The following is a 19,950-nucleotide window of genomic DNA, read 5'->3' on the forward strand; positions in this document are numbered from 1 at the left end:
TACAGCTATTAGCCAGCATAAGTACATGTGGGGGTTGCCTGGTTGCTAGGGAAGCCCCACATGTAATCAAGCTGGCTAACAGATGTAAATCATTCAGCTGCGGCAATGAAAACTAAATCTCCGAGCACTAAAAATACTCGGAGGACCCCCGACCATGCTCGGGAAATCTCGAGTAACGAGTATATTCGCTCATCACTACTTATTTCTTGATGGCTTGCTAGCATGCTATATTGTATGTTTTGTCCTGCTTGGATACCATGGCTGCCATTTTGCCAAGGAGAAAGAAGGGTGCGCTACCCTGTAAAGTATTGCTACATATGCACATAAAATCTGGATAGTGGTATAACTGCCCCATCTTTGTCCGATCACTTGTCAGAGATTATTTTTCCGTATATGCGTTACTAAAAATAAAGGAATGCTTGTAGCCTAATGAAGATCTCTGTATTGAAAATGCATTTTCTACATGGCATATGCAAATTGCCTCTTCAGAGAAGAGATTCGCCGTGCAATGCTCCTCTGGGAAATTTACTGTATTTTTCTGACCATAAGATGCACTTTTTTTCCTCCAAATTTGGGAGGAAAGTGTGGGTGCGTCTTATGGTATGGATGTAGCATGTGTGGAGGGGGGGCAGCAGTGAGTGGGATCACACTGTTATCCCACTTCAGGATGTCCCCACTGCCCAGAATCAGTGCTGGGGAAACCATGTGGTCCCGATGATTAAGTGCAGTGAATATTCATTAGCTACTCCCCGCCCACCTATCAGCTGAGCAGGGAGCAGCAAATGAATACTGCACTTAACCAGGGACACACATGGCTTCCCCAGCCCTGATTCCTGCAGCAGCTGTGGAGATCCGTGTGTCCGGGGGAGAGGAGGCAGCAGCAGCAGCAGGGTCCGGGGGAGAGGAGATCACTGTACCTTCCTGGGCTGCAGCTGAGTGCTGTGCAGTGTGCACAAGGAGAACCTGTGATGATGTCAGAAGTGGCCGGGCTGGAGCATCACATGGCAGCACAGAGCCCTCCCTCTTCTTGACATCACAGGTCCTTCAGACTCCAACACTAGAATCTGCTGGCTTCCATTACCTGTGCTGTGGAAAGGCAACGAGAGGGAGGGCTCTGTGTGCAGTTATGGGATGCTTTTACCTCACCACAGTGTGGCTGGCTGCCACAATTAAGAGGTTAGTCTTTCCAAAACACAATAAAGCACTCTGCCACTTCTTTAGTGAACTATAACTCCCAGCATGTCATAGGATCTGCAGGACATGCTGGGAGTTATAATTCTCCCATTGGATCTTAAAGCAGCACTCCAGTGTTATTTTGCAGTGCTGGAGTGGTGCTTTAAATATAAGCCCTGTGCCCCCATGCTTATACTCACCCTCGAGCATCTTCATATAGTACTGTACAGACACCACACTGGTCCCGCAGCTTCCAACATAACATACTATTATATGTGATGTTATTATATATAATAGTATGTTATTAAATATTTTACCACATTTTTTTGCTTCAAATATTTTTTTCCCTATTTTCCACCTTTAAAACCTGGGTGCGCCTTATAGTCCGGTGCGTCTTATAGTCCGAAAAATACGGTAATATGCTGCCTCTTCAGAGAAAAAGAGGACTTGAACTCTATAGCGCCACCTGTTGGAAGTCACAATCAACGCTTTAATGTGATGTTGATGCGAATAAGCCTCCTTACCTTGACAAGCCAGAGCTGGTATGCCACTCTCCACAAGGAGAAACCTTACCCCTTAGACTTCACTACATTGCATAGAAATATTATTGTTTTAAATAAATGATGAATCTAAAAATTTATATTCAAGATTTTAGACTTTATAATCACAGGTGAAGAACGCCAAAGATCCCTCCAGATTTTCTGTAAACTAGTTGCAATGTGTGAAAACCTACACATGACATGTCGGGAAATAGTTAAAGATGGTTAGCACTGCAGCCTTGCAGCACTGGGGTCCTGGGTTCTAATCCCACCTTGGACACCATCTGCAAGGAGTTTCTATGTTCTCCCCGTGTTTGCGTGGGTTTCCTTCGGGGTCTCTGGTTTCCTCCACATTCCAAAGACATACTGATAGGGAATTTATATTGTGAGCCCCAATGGGGACAGTGATGATAATGTGTGCAAACTGTAAAGCGCTGCGGAATGTTAGCGCTATATAAAGATTATTATTAACTATGCACCAGACAGTTTTTATTAAATTTGCCAGGAGTTTATTTTTTTAATCAATATATAAGTAGCGGCCATTTCATTTTTCATTGGTGTCCCAATCGGACACTGTTGAATCAGGAAATTGGCAACACCCAGTTGTAAGTTTATTGAGAATTTTGTAGGCAGGCTATTGGGAACGGCATAAGCAGAGGTTTAATGAACTTCTATGAGGAATAAAGAAATGTATTGATTTATTAACGAATGAAAACTTGTTTCCTTTTGCTTCTCTTGTCTTAGAGGAAATGGAAAGGTTTTCCGAAATGGCTGTCATCACATTAGTTGTCCTAAACAAGACTGGATGTGAGAGTAGAGAAAGCTACGGCCTTCTCTGGCCATTAGCTATGGTGTTGTGTGTCAGAGCGGCTGAAGCACAGGCAGCTAGGTTATGAGGAGAGAAGATGGAGGGGAGGCAGGCTGTCTTATCTTACAGTATAAATACTGCTTCTCTTAAACACTGTTATGTCATCTCCCCCAGCTTTCATCGGCTTTTGTCCCCACTCCTCATACTCTCCGAGCGAGCAGCCTGCGCTTTGGCAGAGTTCTTGCTGCTGTGATATACAGACCTCTCCCCTCATAGGCAGGAAAGCTTCCTCTACTCACACATCCTTCTCCGTGTTCATTATTGCCATGGCAGCTATTGTGACAAACCTTATGATTGTCCCTTACACAAGATGAGCGTAAATAATTAAAAGTATCAATTAATAATGTTTTTTCCTCTATTCAAGAAATTATATATTAGATATGTTTCCATGAAGAATGCAAAAACTATAATACAACGGAGATGTCATGAGATGACAGCTCCTTTTAACCCCTTTCTGACCTTAGACGTACTATCCCGTCGAGGTGACCTGGGCCTATCTGACCCTCGACGGGATAGTACGTCATAGTGATCGGCCGCGCTCACGGGGGGAGCGCAGCCGATCGCGGCCGGGTGTCAGCTGCCTATCGCAGCTGACATCCGGCACTATGTGCCAGGAGCGGTCACAGACCACCCCCGGCACATTAACCCCCGGCACACCGCGATCAAACATGGTGTGCCGGCGGTATAGGGAAGCATCGCGCAGGGAGGGGACTCCCTGCGGGCTTCCCTGAGACCCCCGATGTGATCGCGTTGCTGCGAGGGTCTCTTACCACCTCCTCCTCCTCCTCCTTGCAGGTCCGGATCCAAGATGGCCGCGGCATTCGGGTCCTGCAGGGAGGTGGCTTCACTGCGCCTGCTCAGAGCAGGCGCCGGGAAACCAGGAGAAATGCACGTCAGATCGCTGGTCGGACAGTGCACAGCAGAGTGTCAGATCAGCGATCTTACACTATAACATGATGCCCCCCCCTGGTCTTACACTATAACATGATGCCCCCCCCTGGGGCAATGTTATAGTGTAAAAAAAAAATTCCCACAAATTAAAAAAAAAAAAAATTCTTCCTATAAATACATTTCTTTATCTAAATAAAAAAAAAACAATAAAAGTACACATTTAGTATCGCCGCGTCCGTAACGACCCAACCTATAAAACTATATCACTAGTTAACCCCTTCAGTGAACACCGTAAAAAAAAGAGGCAAAAAACAACTCTTTATTCTCATACCGCCAAACAAATAGTGGAATAACACGCGATCAAAAAGACAGATATAAATAACCATGGTACCGCTGAAAACATCATCTTCACCCGCAAAAAACGAGCTGTCATACAACGTCATCAGCGAAAAAATAAGTTAGTCCTCAGAATAAAGCGATGCCAAAATAATTTTTTTCTATAAAATAGTTTTTATCGTATAAAAGCGCCAAAACATAAAAAAATAAAATAAATGAGATATCGCTGTAATCGTACTGACCCGAAGAATAAAACTGCTTTATCAATTTTACCAAACGCGGAACGGTATAAACGCCTCCCCCAAAAGAAATTCATGAATAGCTGGTTTTTGGTCATCCTGCCTCACAAAAATCGGAATAAAAAGTGATCAAAAAATGTCACGTGCCCAAGAATGTTACCAATAATAACGTCAACTCGTCCCGCAAAAAACAAGACCTCACATGACTCTGTGGACTCAAATATGGAAAAATTATAGCTCTCAAAATGTGGTAACGCAAAAAATATTTTTTGGAATAAAAAGCGTCTTTCAGTGTGTGACTACTGCCAATCATAAAAATCTGCTAAATAACCCGCTATAAAAGTAAATCAAACCCCCCTTCATCACCCCCTTAGTTAGGGAAAAATTAAAAAAATGTATTTATTTCCAATTTCCGGTTAGGGTTAGGGCTAGGGTTAGGGCTAGGGTTAGGGCTGGGGCTTGGGTTAAGGCTACAGTTATGGTTGGGGCTAAAGTTAGGGTTGGGGTTTGGATTACATTTACGGTTGGGAATAGGGTTGGGATTAGGGTTAGGGGTGTGTCAGCGTTAGAGGTGTGGTTAGGGTTATTGTTGGGATTAGGGTTAGGGGTGTGTTTAGATTAGGGTTACTTTCAGTTATAATTGGGGGGTTTCCACTGTTTAGGCACATCAGGGGCTCTGCAAACGCGACATGGCATCCGATCTCAATTCCAGCCAATTCTGCGTTGAAAAAGTAAAACAGTGCTCCTCCCTATTTGAGCTCTCCCGTGTGGCCAAACAGGGGTTTACCCAAACATATGCAGTATCGGCGTACTCAGGACAAATAGGACAATAACTTTTGGGGTCCAATTTCTCCTGTTTCCCTTGGGAAAATACAAAACTGGGGGCTAAAAAATTATTTTTGTGGGAAAAAAAAAAGATTTTTTATTTTCACGGCTCTGCGTTATAAACTGTAGTGAAACACTTGGGGGTTCAAAGTTCTCACAACACATCTAGATAAGTTCCCTGGGGGGTCTAGTTTCCAATATGGGGTCACTTGTGGGGGGTTTCTACTGTTTAGGTACATTAGGGGCTCTGCAAACGCAATGTGACACCTGCAGACCTTTCATCTAAGTCTGCATTCCAAATGATGCTCCTTCCCTTCCGAGCTCTCCCATGCGCCCAGACAGTGGTTTACCCCCACATATGGGGTATCGGCGTAGTCAGGACAAATTGTACAACAACTTTTGGGGTCCATTTTCTCCTGTTACCCCTGGTAAAATAAAACAAATTGGAGCTGAAGTAAATTTTTTTGTGAAAAAAGTTAATGTTAATTTTTTTAAACATTCCAAAAATTCCTGTGAAACACCTGAGGGTTAATAAACTCCTTGAATGTGGTTTTGAGCACCTTGAGAGGTGCAGTTTTTTTAGAATGGTGTCACACTTGGGTATTTTCTATCATATAGACCCCTCAAAATTACTTCAACAGAGATGTGGTCCCTAAAATAAAATGGTGTTGCAAAAATGAGAAATTGCTGGTCAACTTTTAACCCTTATAACTCCCTAACAAAAAAAATTTTTTATTCCAAAATTGTGCTGATGTAAAGTAGACATGTGGGAAATGTTACTTATTAAGTATTTTGTGTGACATATCTCTGTGATTTAATTGCATAAAAATTCAAAGTTGCAAAATTGCGAAATTTTCTAAATTTTCACCAAATTTCTGTTTTTTTCACAAATAAATGCAGGTACTATCAAAGAAATTTTAGCACTATCATGAAGTACAATATGTCACGAGAAAACAATGTCAGAATCACCAGGATCAGTTGAAGCGTTCCAGAGTTATAACCTCATAAAGGGACAGTGGTCAGAATTGTAAAAATTGGCCTGGCCATTGACGTGCAAACCAGCCTTGGGGGTAAAGGGGTTAAACACCAAACATGCACAGCAAAACACTTAATGATTGGCAGAATTAATGCCGCATAATACTTATTAGTACACTTACAGGAGTGCACAATAACTACCTAAAGTCACTATGCAGTTCAGTGCTTTGCATTCCCTTTCACTGCACACATTACTTAATATACTTGTCAAGGTTAGAAGAGCCCTCTGGACACGTGGGATATGTCCATGTATGCTCTTTGTACTATCCTTTTTTTTTTTTTTCCTCTTTTACGTATTCCTGTAACATCGCCAATGTTCATGTAGCTCTGCTGCCCTTTTTCTTATTACTTCTCCTATTCCTGACTAATCTTTCAGCTCCATTAAGAGCATTAATACTGATGTACCTGAGCTACTGCATATTCCAGTAATGGAGAAAACCAGTAAAAGCATTACATTTCTTTACACTGCGTTTAGATGTAAGCAACTTCTGATTTTGAGTTGCCTGACTGAATATTTTTTTTTATACTGGCCTTTATGATCTGTTGGTGTGTTGACTATATGTAGATTACTGACTCGAGTGAAAAAATTGCTCGTATCTGTTAAGATATCATCATAACATGTTGTGGACCACTTTTTTTTTTCTGGGCAATGGTGATATGGGTAAATTGTATTTTCTCTAAAGCATAGGTTAAAGGGAACCTGTCCCCAAGTTTGCCCCATATAAGATACGGCCACCACCTTTCAGCACTCATATACAGCATACTAATCTACTGTGTATATGTCCCCGATCCGGACTGCAACAAAAAAAAGTATTCTACTCACCTGCAGGGCGGTCGGATCCAATGGATGTCGCTGGTCTTGGTCCTACACCTACTTCTTTCGTGTGGTTTACGATTCCTACGTCATCCACACAACGTTCCCTGGCAGCGCGCTACTGTGCAGGAGCACTTCTTTGACCCGATGAGGGCAGAGCAAAGTACAGCAGTGCGCAGGCGCTGGGAAAGGTCAGAGAGGCCCGGTACATGCGCTCTGCAGTACTTTACTCTGCCTGGTCAGGGTAATGAAGTGCGCAGGAGCATGATGCTGGGGAACACGTGTGTGGATGACGTAGGAGATGCTGGACCAGGACCAGCGACACCCCTCGGATCAGACTGCTCCCAGGGGAGTATAATAAAAGATGTTTATCTTTTCTTGCAGGCCGAATCGGGGGCTTATAACACAGCATATTAGTATGCTGTATATGAGCGCTAAAATGTGGTGGCTGCGTCTCATATGGGACAAACCTAGTGACAGGTTCACTTTAAAGGGAACCTGTCACCAGTTTTTTACCAGCTAATTTGAAATCTGCATAATGTATGGACACAGAACCTGATTCCAGTAATGTATCACTTGCTGGGCTGCTTGCTGTAGTTTTTATAAAGTAATGTTTTTTTCCACAGAAAATAAAACGGTAATTTTATCAAAATTGCTGCAAATGGTCCCTTAAGTGATGCATCACTGGAATCTGGGTCTCTTCCCCTCTATCATTCTGCTCTCAGATGGAGTAGCATGAACCTGGTGACAGACTCCCTTCTGTCAGTTTTTCACTGAAAATGGAGCTGTACTGTCAACATATTTTTCATTAAAGTGTAGTACAGGCAAATATACACAACTTTATAATGTTTTATCAGAGAAACTGGCTATCTTCCCCTCTTATCAGACACTACTTTTCTCCACTTTGCCTCCTGAATGTTTTTATCTTGCTCAAGAGAGACAGCTAGCATTATGTGACACTGCCCATTATATTCTATGGCAGGGGTGGGGAATCCTTTTTTTTTTTTTTCTTCTGCCAAGGGCCAATTGGATATTTATACCATCCTTCAGGGCTGTACAAACTTCACCCACAAAGTACATCCTGACTGGCACTGGTTTCAGGACGTAATCTTACATTGCATGCCCCTCAGTGTTCAGTAGTGAACACTGCGTGTGTGTGTGCTAACAGAGCAAGAAGAAATTGAGCTGGTGGGTATCAAAATACAGCTCCCTGCACAAGAATATGGTCCCTGAGAATCTGCTCGGGGGCCTGATAAATGGTCATCGAGGGCCATAAATGGCCCTGGGGCCTGAGGTTCCCCACCCCTGCTCTATAGAGAGGGAAGGGAAGGAGGACAAAGAGACGAACATCATGCATGCTTTGTAACGTGTTTCACCGCACATCAGAGCTTGATTCGCATCAAGACAGCTCCGCTCTGCTTCACAATGTTCTCCATGCTGCTGCATCTTATCTCTGTATGATAAAAAGGAATGAAGAGCAGGAATGCCTCCATGCTGTGTATGGCAGAGATCACTGCAGCTCTTCTCCTCCCAGTAGGGTGCAAATTAGAGCTAGTTCCTGTATGTGAAATCTGGTGAAAATGCGCCCACATTGCCAGAGCTGGGGTGAGAATGGCGTGAGTACGCCAAGTGTCGTTGTGGTAGTGCAAAAAAAGTGACTTTTCAAAGCTGCTTTTTCTCCAGGAATCTGTCATAAAAAAACTTTGAATGGCGTACTATGTATGCATCTCTCCTGAGATTTCGTCACCTCCAGGAAACTTCTGTCGGCTGACGCCCATTATTTGAGGTTGCCACGAAGGGCGCACTCCTATCGGTGCTTTCTATATAGACCACATGGGAAGGATATGTCTCCAATATGGCCACCCCCCTCCGTAGAGAGGCCTATAAAAATCTAAGTGTAAACCTACAGCATTAAAAACCATCTCTTCTAAAGACTTGTATCTAACAAAAGAAACTAAAAATGACAGAACATTCTTTGTACAATTTTACCTGTCTTGTAAAGCTCCCTTACGGAAGTATGTGTATGTGTTCCAGGCCTGTATTTCCAGAAACTGCTACCCATCTCCACTGAACTATTACAACTTCCCAAAGTCGTGTTGTACATCGGTCAATGAAGTGATCTGCCATGGGATTCCAGACCGGAGACCACTGCAAGATGGCGATATTGTGAATGGTGGGCAATAGCGTTATACTTAACTGTTAATGGATTGAAAGCTGCTCAAGTGGATGTTTTTTATTTCCCTGGGATCCTAATGTCATTGCTTACATCTCTAGCGAACTCTACAGCCTAAGTATGTTAACCTACAGAAAGTCTTCTTTTCTAAAATTTTTAGTGGACATTACCGTTTATCACAATGGATACCATGGGGATCTCAATGAAACCTTTTATGTTGGAGAAGTTGAAGAGGGAGCAAAGCGACTTGTTCAGACAACTTTTGAGTGCCTAATGCAAGCAATTGATGAAGGTGATGCACTAAATGCATGAGAAATTGTACATGTTGTTGGGACACGTCTTACTTGGTTTGGGAGAGTCGTACATTTGTTATAGTGGTGTTACCACTGGGGACCATGGAACATGTGGAAAAACTTATAGCATGGAAATGGCATAGTCATTCTGGCACACTGGTAGTGGAGGAATAGCATAAGCTGCTGTATACTAGTTTAAAAAATGAATGATGGGAACCACTGCTCAGATATTCTGATAAAGCTGCTTCTCGCTCCTCCTTGATCAGTGATGTGGTGTACCGTTCTGCTTTCTTTTTGGTATGCTTGAGATTTAAACCAGGAAAGTGCTACCTGATGAGTGGGCTGTAAATGTCGGGTGCATATATGTGGTTTAATGGGAGTCCTTAAAGGGAACCTGTCACCCCGTTTTTTGAGATTGAGATATAAATACTGTTAAATAGGGCCTGCGCTGTGTGTTACTATAGTGTATGTAGTGTACCCCGATTCCCCACCTATGCTGAGAAATAACTTACCAAAGTCGCCGTTTTCACCTGTCAATCAGGCTGGTCAGGTCGGGAGGGCGTGTTCACAGCGCTGGTTCTTCCTCAGCTTTACGTTGGTGGCGTAGTGGTGTGCGCCTGTTGAAGTGGCTAATCCACTGTGGGCACGTGAACAAGCAGCGTGCGATCTGCGCTGTCATCCCTTTCGTCGGTGGGGGCGGCCATCTTCCTGGGGCCGCGCGTGCGCAGATCGAGTGCTCTGCTGCACGGGGCTTCAGGAAAATGGCCGCGGGATGCTGCGCGTGCGCATTAGAGATCGCGGCGGCCATTTTCCCAAAGCCGAGTTTGCATCTCGGCTTTGGGAAAATGGCCGCCGCGATCTCTAATGCGCACGCGCGGCATCCCGCGGCCATTTTCCTGAAGCCCCGTGCAGCAGAGCACTCGATCTGCGCACGCGCGGCCCCAGGAAGATGGCCGCCCCCACCGACGAAAGGGATGACAGCGCAGATCGCGCGCTGCTTGTTCACGTGCCCACAGTGGATTAGTCACCTCAACATGCGGACACCACTACGCCACCAACGTAAAGCTGAGGAAGAACCAGCGCTGTGAACACGCCCTCCCGACCTGACCAGCCTGATTGACAGGCGAAAACGGCGACTTTGGTAAGTTATTTCTCAGCATAGGTGGGGAATCGGGGTACACTACATACACTATAGTAACACACAGCGCAGGCCCTATTTAACAGTATTTATATCTCAATCTCAAAAAACGGGGTGACAGGTTCCCTTTAATATTTTATTGTAATGTTAGTGGGTGACTTTTATTATTTTATACACCTTAAAACTGAGTTAAAACACTTTAAAAATGTATTTTTAGAACACCATTGATCCCATGGTTCTGTACATGAGAAGGGGTTACATACAAGATACAAATATAAAGTACAGTGAATAAACTAGCAATGACCGACTGGTACACAGGGCTGTGGAGTCGGTAAGCCAAACCTCCAACTCCTCAATTTCCCCTGACTCCACAGCACTGCCTCATCATTGAGCATGTACATAAAGTGCAGCACAGATTCATCTCTACTACGACTCCACAGCACTGCCTCATCACTGAGCATGTACATAAAGTGCAGCACAGATTCATCTCCACTACGACTCCACAGCACTGCCTCATCACTGGGCATGCACATAAAGTGCAGCACAGATTCATCTCTACTACGACTCCACAGCACTGCCTCATCACTGAGCATGCACATAAAGTGCAGCACAGATTCATCTCTACTACGACTCCACAGCACTGCCTCATCACTGAGCATGCACATAAAGTGCAGCACAGATTCATCTCCACTACGACTCCACAGCACTGCCTAATCACTGAGCATGCACATAAAGTGCAGCACAGATTCATCTCCACTACGACTCCACAGCACTGCCTCATCACTGAGCATGTACATAAAGTGCAGCACAGATTCATCTCCACTACGACTCCACAGCACTGCCTCATCACTGAGCATGTACATAAAGTGCAGCACAGATTCATCGCCACTACGACTCCACAGCAACTGAGCATGTACATAAAGTGCAGCACAGATTCATCTCCACTAAAAGATCACTGAGATCAGGAACAGAACAGACATTTATAGGACATGTTAGAACTATCCCAAATTATGAAAAATATTTACAGCACATCCTGCTTTGTACTACTGTACTCCATTTATTATGTACAGTTTTTTCAGAGTCTTGAGTCTGTCCATTTTATTCCACAGCCCTGCTGGTACAGAGGGGGCAGGGCACTGCCCTTGCGGGCTTACATTCTATAGGATAATGGGGAGATGCTATCCTTACCATAGTAGGACAATACAGTACATGGGTAACAAACTTTGCATTGTCTATAGACTTGCCTCTTTTTTTTTTTTTTTCTCCTTTCTTCAGTAAAGCCTGGTGTGCGGTATAGAGAGCTGGGAAACGTTATTCAGAAACATGCTCAAGCCAATGGATTCTCAGTTGTACGAAGCTACTGTGGACATGGCATTCACAGATTATTTCATACTGCTCCTAATGTGCCACACTATGCCAGTAAGTTTTAGTGGCTCTGAATCTTTGTCAAACCGTCTTTATAGATTTTCAGCCGCATGTCCTAAACCTGGTTATAGGATGTCTCGCCCCCAGCAGTTCGCCCCCCGGGTACATCCTGTTCGTGACGCCAAGTTGAGTCGCCCGCCAGGGCAGTGGTTTACTCTGTACCAGGTCCAGTACTTGAGGGGGACGTCATGGTGGCTGCGACCCGATCCGTGGCCCTGGGCGCCCAAGTAAAGGGAAAGGTCTTTAAAGGGAGTTTAAGAATAAAGTTTGTTCGAGACTCCACCTGTGGTATTCGGTCAGTAGGGACCGACGCTGCTTAAAAAGGTCCTCTGGGGTAATGATATGGCAGCTGGATGCTATATCTTCCCACAGGTGAAGTAAATGTACCCGGGGCGAACTGCTGGGGGCAGAACATCTAAATCCCCCTAAACCTACACATATATTGTATTATAATATTCATAAGTCAGGAATTAACCTTTACAAGTGCCTCTTAGGCTGTTGTGTATTTCCGGGCTGCAATACTTTGATATTTAATACTTCTATAGATCTGCGCTTTCAATCACCTTAGAAATCTATGCTAATCAAAGTCTGGTTCAGTAGAACAGTGGGAGGTCCAAGCATTTTAATATGTACACTAACCTATGCCAGTGTGAAATCAACCTGGCATATTTTAAAAGGACATTTACTAAATGTTTCACGTTGAACTGGACAAAGGATATCTCGGCTGCAGAGCAGTAAAATTAAAATGTTTTTCATTTAGCCATGTATGTTTGTCTCTGAAACGCCCCAGCGCATACTTTTAATAGCCACCAGGGACCAAGCCACACTATTGACCCGTACAGGTGGGTCCCCGGCAGCTTCTCCCAACCCGCTGGCAGTGACTGGCAAGCTTCTGGCTATACGTGCATGAATGCAGAGGTTTGCCAGTCACTGTCAGCTGGTTGGGATAAGCCGTCAATAGCTTGGTCCCTGGTGACTATTAAAAATATGATTTCTCTGAAGTGCCACAGCGTTTCATAGACAAACCTACATGGCAGGGATACTACAGCCACGGGCTGATACATGCTTCCCTTGGTTGGGGCTTATACATGCTGCCCACGGTTTGGGCAGCATTTATCAGCTGACAGGTTCCCTTTAAGTATGAAAAAAAAAAAAATAGTTTAGCTACGTTTTGTAACTAAAGGCTATAAAACTGTCTCATTGTATAAAAAAAAATGCTGTGCTAATGGTACGGAAAAATCTGCACTAAAAACGCAGCAGATTCAATAAAAGACCATGTCACTACTTTTGTGCGGATCTGCAGCGTTTCTGCACCCATTCCATTATAGAAATCCGCAGGGGTAAAAACTTATGAAATCCGCAGAAAATCCGCAAGAAAAACGCATCAAACCTGCACCTGCGTTTTCTGCCAAGAGATGCAGAATCCGCACAGAAAATTCCAGAGGCAAATCTGCAACGTGTGCACATACCCGAACACTGTAAAAGGACCACTAAATACTCCACTAATGTAGCTTTTTCGAAGTGTCACTCAACTGTTGCCTTTTCCCTCAAAAGCAAAACTTCATAAGGCTGTCCGCTAAAAAAAAATCAGAATCTCAAAATATGGCAATGCAATAAAATTTGTTTTCTAAAGAATGGTTATTTTAAAGGTAAAAGTATTAAAACATAATAAAACCTATATAAATGTGCCATCACTTTGATTCATACTGACCTAGAGAATAAAGTTGTGTTGTCGCCTATACTACACTAGTGTGGAGAAAAAATTAAAAGGCAATTTATTAATGGTTCTGTTAACTCACCCCACCCAAAAGTAGGGAAAAAAAAGCGATCAAAAATATTTAGTGCAAAATGGTTTCAATTAACCCCTTTCTGACATATGACGTACTATCCCGTCGAGGTGGGCCCGTATGACCACCGATGGGATAGTACGTCATACGCGATCGGCCGCGCTCACGGGGGGAGCGCGGCCGATCGCGGCTGGGTGTCAGCTGCCTATCGCAGCTGACACCCGGCACTATGTGCCAGGAGCGGTCACGGACCGCCCCCGGCACACTAACCCCTGGCACACCGCGATCAAACATGATCGCGGTGTGCCGGCGGTATAGGGAATCATCGCGCAGGGAGGGGGCTCCCTGTAGGCTTCCCTGAGACCCCCGCAGCAACGCGATGTGATCGCATTGCTCCGAGGGTCTCCTACCTCCTTCCTCGCTGCAGGCCCGGATCCAAAATGGCCGCGGCATCCGGGTCCTGCAGAGAGGGAGGTGGCTTACCAAGTGCCTGCTCAGAGCAGGCGCTTGGTAAGCCTGCAGCGCTGTAAGGCAGATCGCTGATCTGACAGTGCTGTGCAAACTGTCAGATCAGTGATCTGTGATGTCCCCCCCTGGGGCAAAGTATAAAAGTAAAAAAAAAAAAAAATATTCTACATGTGTGTGTAAAAAAAAAAAAAAAAAATTATTCCTATAAATACATTTCGTTATCTAAATTACAAAAAAAAAACAAAAGTACACATATTTAGTATCGCCGCGTCCGTAACGACCCAACCTATGAAACTGCCCCACTAGTTAACCCCTTCAGTAAACAGCGTAAGAAAGAGGCAAAAAACGCTTTATCATACCGCCGAACAAAAAGTGGAATAACACGCGATCAAAAAGACAGATATAAATAACCATGGTACCGCTGGAAACGTCATCTTGTCCCGCAAAAAACGAGCCACCATACAGCATCATCAGCAAAAAAAGTTATAGTCCTGAGAATAAAGCGATGCCAAAATAATAATTTTTTCTATAAAATAGTTATCGTATAAAAGCGCCAAAACATAAAAAAATGATATAAATGAGATATCGCTGTAATCGTACTGACCCGAAGAATAAAACCACTTTATCAATTTTACCAAACGCGGAACGGTATAAACGCCTCCCCCAGGCAATGTGAATAAATCAGAAGACACTGCGGGGCTGGGATTCACGAACAGGGCGGCCGCACAGGCATATGAGGACAGAGGACGTGCAGCGCTCACTGCGCCTGCCCCAGGCAAGACAAAAGAGCGCAGGCGCCGGCAGATTTCAAAACAGCGCTGAGGAGGCGGCGCCAAGAAGACTTGAGTGACGGCTGTGAGGCGTCTGCAGCAGGGGGAAAAGACCTGCCTCCAGGACTGAAGAAAGGTATTTAGGACAAATTACAAAACTGATTATTTCTGCATTTATAGCACCAATAGCTAAAAGAGCCACCTTGTCAGAATGCAGCATTACTGCTGCACAAGGTGGCTCTTTTAGTTTCAAACGCCTGGGGGGGGGGGGGTTACAGGTTCCCTTTAAAGCTTTCTTATCCCACAAAAAACAAGCCCTCACACTTCTTTCCACTGAAAAATAAGTTACATATAAAATAAATAACCTACATAACCCTGGCATCTGTATAATCTTATTGAGGCAAAAAAAGTCTTCTTGTTGCTTTTGACGTTTAGTGTAAAAAAATAAGTAAATAAACTGTTTCCCAAACATCAAAATAGAAAGCAATTACAAAATTTTATGTACCCTGAAATGTTACCAAAATAGACTTTAACTCCTCCTGGGAAAAAAACCCAGACTTTACTCCTGATCTGTCAACAGAAAGTGAAGGTTTTCCAAGTAATTTAGTGGATCAAAAGTGCTTAAATAGCAACCCAGCTCCCAAACACAAATTCAGTAAAATTCACGCTCCCAAAGCCAATGGGCTCCTGTTCTGAGCCTTGCAGTGTGCTAAAACCACAGTTAAAGGGAACCTGTCAGCAGGATTGTGTACAGTAACCTACAAAGAGTGTCAGTATGGCGCCGTTATACTGCTTATAATGATACCCTGGGTGATAAAATCCGTTTTGTGGTGGTTGTTTAATCTTTATTTTCAGTTTTCTGTTAATATGCCTATTCTCCGGGGCGGCCTGTGGATGGTCTTCATGTGCTGCTCTGCTTACATATGCATCTGTATGGCTTATAACAAGTCACTGATCCCTCACTGACCTGCCCCCTACTTTACATATTGTATATCATATTGTGTGGTTACAAAAAAAAAATTAACATTTATCCAAATGGCGGCTGCACTGTAGCATGTGATACATGCCTAATATGCATTGATGCTTGGAAGCTGCCCGTATTCTGCGGTTAGACTACCTGGGGAACACTGCTTCCACCCAGAAACTTACGGTGTTTTGTATAGCGTAGTTCTCAGTCATTTTTATTTTTCCTTGTGATTCATAACTTAGATTTTTTTTTTTTTCTTTTAGGCCAGTGTGACACTGACATTTATCACAATTCTTAGAAAAGTCGCACAACAAAAATCACTCTGCGACTTGCTTTAGTGCAACTGGTTTAGGGTCCCGAAAATATAACATGCGACTTGTATTGAAGTTTATGGCAAGTGAGTCATAATGATTTGTGGAAGAAAATCCAAATATTCACAGCTGTGTCACAGGTCACAGTACGACTCCATAGGAAATTAGCTGACATGTCGAAATGTGCTCAAGAATGCTTACAAATGTGGTTTTTATTTTTATTTCAAGAAAACAAGGCTGTCGGTGTGATGAAACCAGGGCATGTGTTCACAATCGAACCAATGATCTGTGAAGGTAAGCATGACCGCTTGTCCGCCTGCCGTGTGAGGTTTATGCGCTCATCTTGTATGTGTGAGTTGTTTGTTTTCCTCCATGACATTTCAAGAAGGGTCATATGCACAGAATATGCAAAAGGAATACAAAGTAGACCCGGCGGGTCCTGGTTTAATAGGAGTTTAAAAATCTGGTTGTTATATAAATGGGTCGTAATTTTAATTATTTTCTACCTCTGTTCTGACCATGGCCATTGAGGTGCATACTCCTAAAATGACTTCCCTGCTTTTCATTCCTTTGACCCACATTCATCTTTGCTTATTTTCCATCTTTGTTTGTAGTGTACTTCTTCTTCACCTCACTACGCCACCTTACGAGTTTATATTTTGTTGTATCAGATGTAACCATAGGTTCTTTCTTTTCTTTTTCTAACCCTTTCCCGACCTGCGACACAGCATATGCGTCATGAAAGTCGGTGCCAATCCGATCTGTGACGCATATGCTGTCAGAAAGATTGCGTCCCTGCAGATCGGGTGAAAGGGTTAACTCCAATTTCACCCGATCTGCTGGGACAGGGGGAGTGGTACTTTAGCCCGGGGGAGTTGGCTTTGCCCCCACGTGGCTACGATCGCTCTGATTTGCTGTTGAAAGTGCAACAGCCAATCAGAGCAATTTGTAATATTTCACCTATGAAAAGTTGTGAAATATTACAATCCAACCATGGCCGATGCTGCAATATCATCGGCCATGGCTGGAAACACTGATCTGCCCCCCCCCCCCTTTGCCCCACACCGCCACCGATCTCCCCAGTCCTCCGTTCTGTCCTGTACACTGCTTCGCTCCCACCGTCCTCCTGTCCGCTCCCCCGTGCTCCGATACCACCCCCGTGCTCCGATACCGTGCTCCGATTCCCCCCCCCCCCACACCCCCGTGCTTCGATCCCACACACCCCCGTGCTCCGATCCCACCAACCCTCCACCCCCATGTTCTCCGATCCACGCACTACGCCCGCTATTTTGGAAGATGGCGGCACCCATGGAGAAGACTGCAGTTTCGTGATTAAAATAAAAAAAAAATAGTAAATGAACCCCCCCCCCTTTATCACCTCCATAGGTAGGGACAATAATAAAATAAAGAAAACATATATTTTTTTTCCACTAGGATTAGGGTTAGAACTAGGGTAAGGCTATGTGCACACGTATTCTGGTCCTCTGCGGATTTTTCCGCAGCGGATTTGATAAATCCGCAGTGCAAAACCGCTGCGGATTTCACTGCAGTTTTACAACTGCGGTTTTCTATTGGACCAGTTGTAAAACCGCTGTGGAATCCGCAGAAAGAAGTGACATGCTGCAAAATGTAAAACGCTGTGTTTCCGCGCATTTTTTTCCGCAGCATGTGCGCAGCGTTTTGTTTCCCATAGGTTTACATTGAACTGTAAACTCATGGGAAACTGCTGCGGACCCGCAGCTGCGGAAACGCTGTGGATCCACAGCGTTTTTTGCAGCGTGTGCACATACCCTTAGAATTAGGCTATGTGCACACGGTGCGGATTGGCCGCTGCGGATTCGTAGCAGTTTTCCATCAGCTTTACAGTTCCATGTAAACCTATAAAAAAACCAAATCCGCTGTGCCCATGGTGCGGAAAATACCACGCGGAAACGCTGCGTTGTATTTTCCGCAGCATGTCAATTCTTTGTGCGGATTCCGCAGCATTTTACACCTGTTCCTCAATAGGAATCCACAGGTGAAATCCGCACAAAAAACACTGGAAATCCGTGGTAAATCTGCAGGTAAAACGCAGTGCCTTTTACCTGCGGATTTTTCAAAAATGGTGGTGAAAAATCTCACATGAATCCGCAACGTGGGCACATAGCCTTAGGGTTGGAATTAGGGCCAGGGTTGGAAATGGGGTTAAGATTAGGCTTGTGGTTAGGGGTGTGTTGGGGTTAGGGCTGTGGTTAGGGGTGTGTTGGCGTTAGGGTTGTGGTTAGGGTTATGGCTACAGTTGGGATTAGGGTTAGGGGTGTGTTGGGGTTAGTGTTGGAGGTAGAATTGAGGGGTTTCCACTGTTTAGGCACATCAGGGGTCTCCAAATGCAACATGGCGCCACCATTGATTCCAGCCAATCTTGCATTCAAAAAGTCAAATGGTGCTCCCTCCCTTTCAAGCCCTGACGTGCGCCCAAACAGTGGTTTACCCCCACATAGGGGGAACCAGCATACTTGGGACAAACTGGGCAACAACTATTGGGGTCCAATTTCTCCTTTTACCCTTGTGAAAATAAAAAATTGCTTGCTAAATATCATTTTTGAGGAAAGAAAAATGATTTTTTATTTTCACGGCTCTGCTTTGTAAACTTCTGTGAAGCACTTAGGGGTTCAAAGTGCTCACCACATATCTAGATAAGTTCCATGGGGGGTCTAGTTTCCAAAATGGAATCACTTGTGGGGGGTTTCTACTGTTTAGGGACATCAGGGGCTCTGCAAAGGTAACATGATGCCCGCAGGCCATTCCATCAAAGTCTGCATCTGAAGCCCCTGGGGGTTCAAAGTGTTCACTATGCATCTAAATAAGTTCCTTGGGGGGTCTAGTTTCCAAAATGGGGTCATGTGGGGGAGCTCCAATGTTTAGGCACACAGGGGCTCTCCTAACGCGACATGGTGTCCGCTAAAGATTGGAGCCAATTTTTCATTGAAAAGTCAAATGGCGCTCCTTCCCTTCCGAGCCCTGTCGTGTGCCCAAACAGTGGTTCCCCTTCCCCCCCCTCCCCCACCCCCCCCCCCCCCCCACATATGGGGTATCTGCGTACTCAGGACAAATTATACAATAACTTTTGGGGTCCAGTTTCTCTTTTTACCCTTGGGAAAATAAAAAAAAATTGTTGCTAAAAGATCATTTTTGTGACCAACAAGTTAAATGTTCATTTTTTCCTTCTATGTTGCTTCTGCTGCTGTGAAGCACCTGAAGGGTTAATAAACTTCTTGAATGTGGTTTTGAGCACCTTGTGGGTGCAGTTTTTAGAATGGTGTCACTTTTGGGTATTTTCAGCCATACAGAGCCCTCAAAGTGACTTCAAATGTGAGGTGGTCCCTAAAAAAAAAAAATGGTTTTGTAAATTTTGCTGTAAAAATGAGAAATCGCTGGTCAAATTCTAACCCTTATAACTTCCTAGCCAAAAAAATTTTGTTTCCAAAATTGTGCTGATGTAAAGTAGACATGTGGGTAATGTTATTTATTAACTATTTTAACAGAATAAAAATTCAAAATTTGAAGATTGCGAAATTTTCAAAATTTTAGCCAAATTTCCATTTTTTTTTTTCACAAATAAACGCAAAAGTTATCGGCCTAAATTTACCACTAACATGAAGCCCAATTTGTCACGAAAAAACAATCTCAGAATCGCTAGGATTCATTGAAGCGTTCCTGAGTTATTACCTCATAAAGGGACACTGGTCAGAATTGCAAAAAACGGCCAGGTCATTAAGGTCAAAATAGGCTGGGTCATGAAGGGGTTAATGTAAGTATAGACCAAAATGGTGTCATTTTGCGTTAGAACGAATCTAATGCAATGTTCCCTTTATGTGAACCATGAATCAGTGACTGGCTGCATGATTGCTGCCAAGTA

General features: G+C 44.1%; 1 protein-coding gene across 1 annotated transcript in view; it reads left to right on the forward strand.

Moving 5' to 3' along the window:
- METAP1 (methionyl aminopeptidase 1) overlaps positions 1–19,950 on the forward strand; it is an 88,442-nt gene that overhangs the window by 58,494 nt on the left and 9,998 nt on the right. Inside the window, exons 7-10 of the mRNA XM_069743611.1 lie at positions 8,755–8,893; positions 9,054–9,185; positions 11,600–11,743; positions 16,281–16,346. Of these exons, the coding sequence (XP_069599712.1) occupies positions 8,755–8,893; positions 9,054–9,185; positions 11,600–11,743; positions 16,281–16,346 (481 nt within the window). The remainder of the gene's footprint in view (positions 1–8,754; positions 8,894–9,053; positions 9,186–11,599; positions 11,744–16,280; positions 16,347–19,950) is intronic.

The sequence above is a fragment of the Ranitomeya imitator genome, chromosome 1 (assembly GCF_032444005.1).
Source record: "Ranitomeya imitator isolate aRanImi1 chromosome 1, aRanImi1.pri, whole genome shotgun sequence".
Lineage (NCBI taxonomy): Eukaryota > Metazoa > Chordata > Amphibia > Anura > Dendrobatidae > Ranitomeya > Ranitomeya imitator.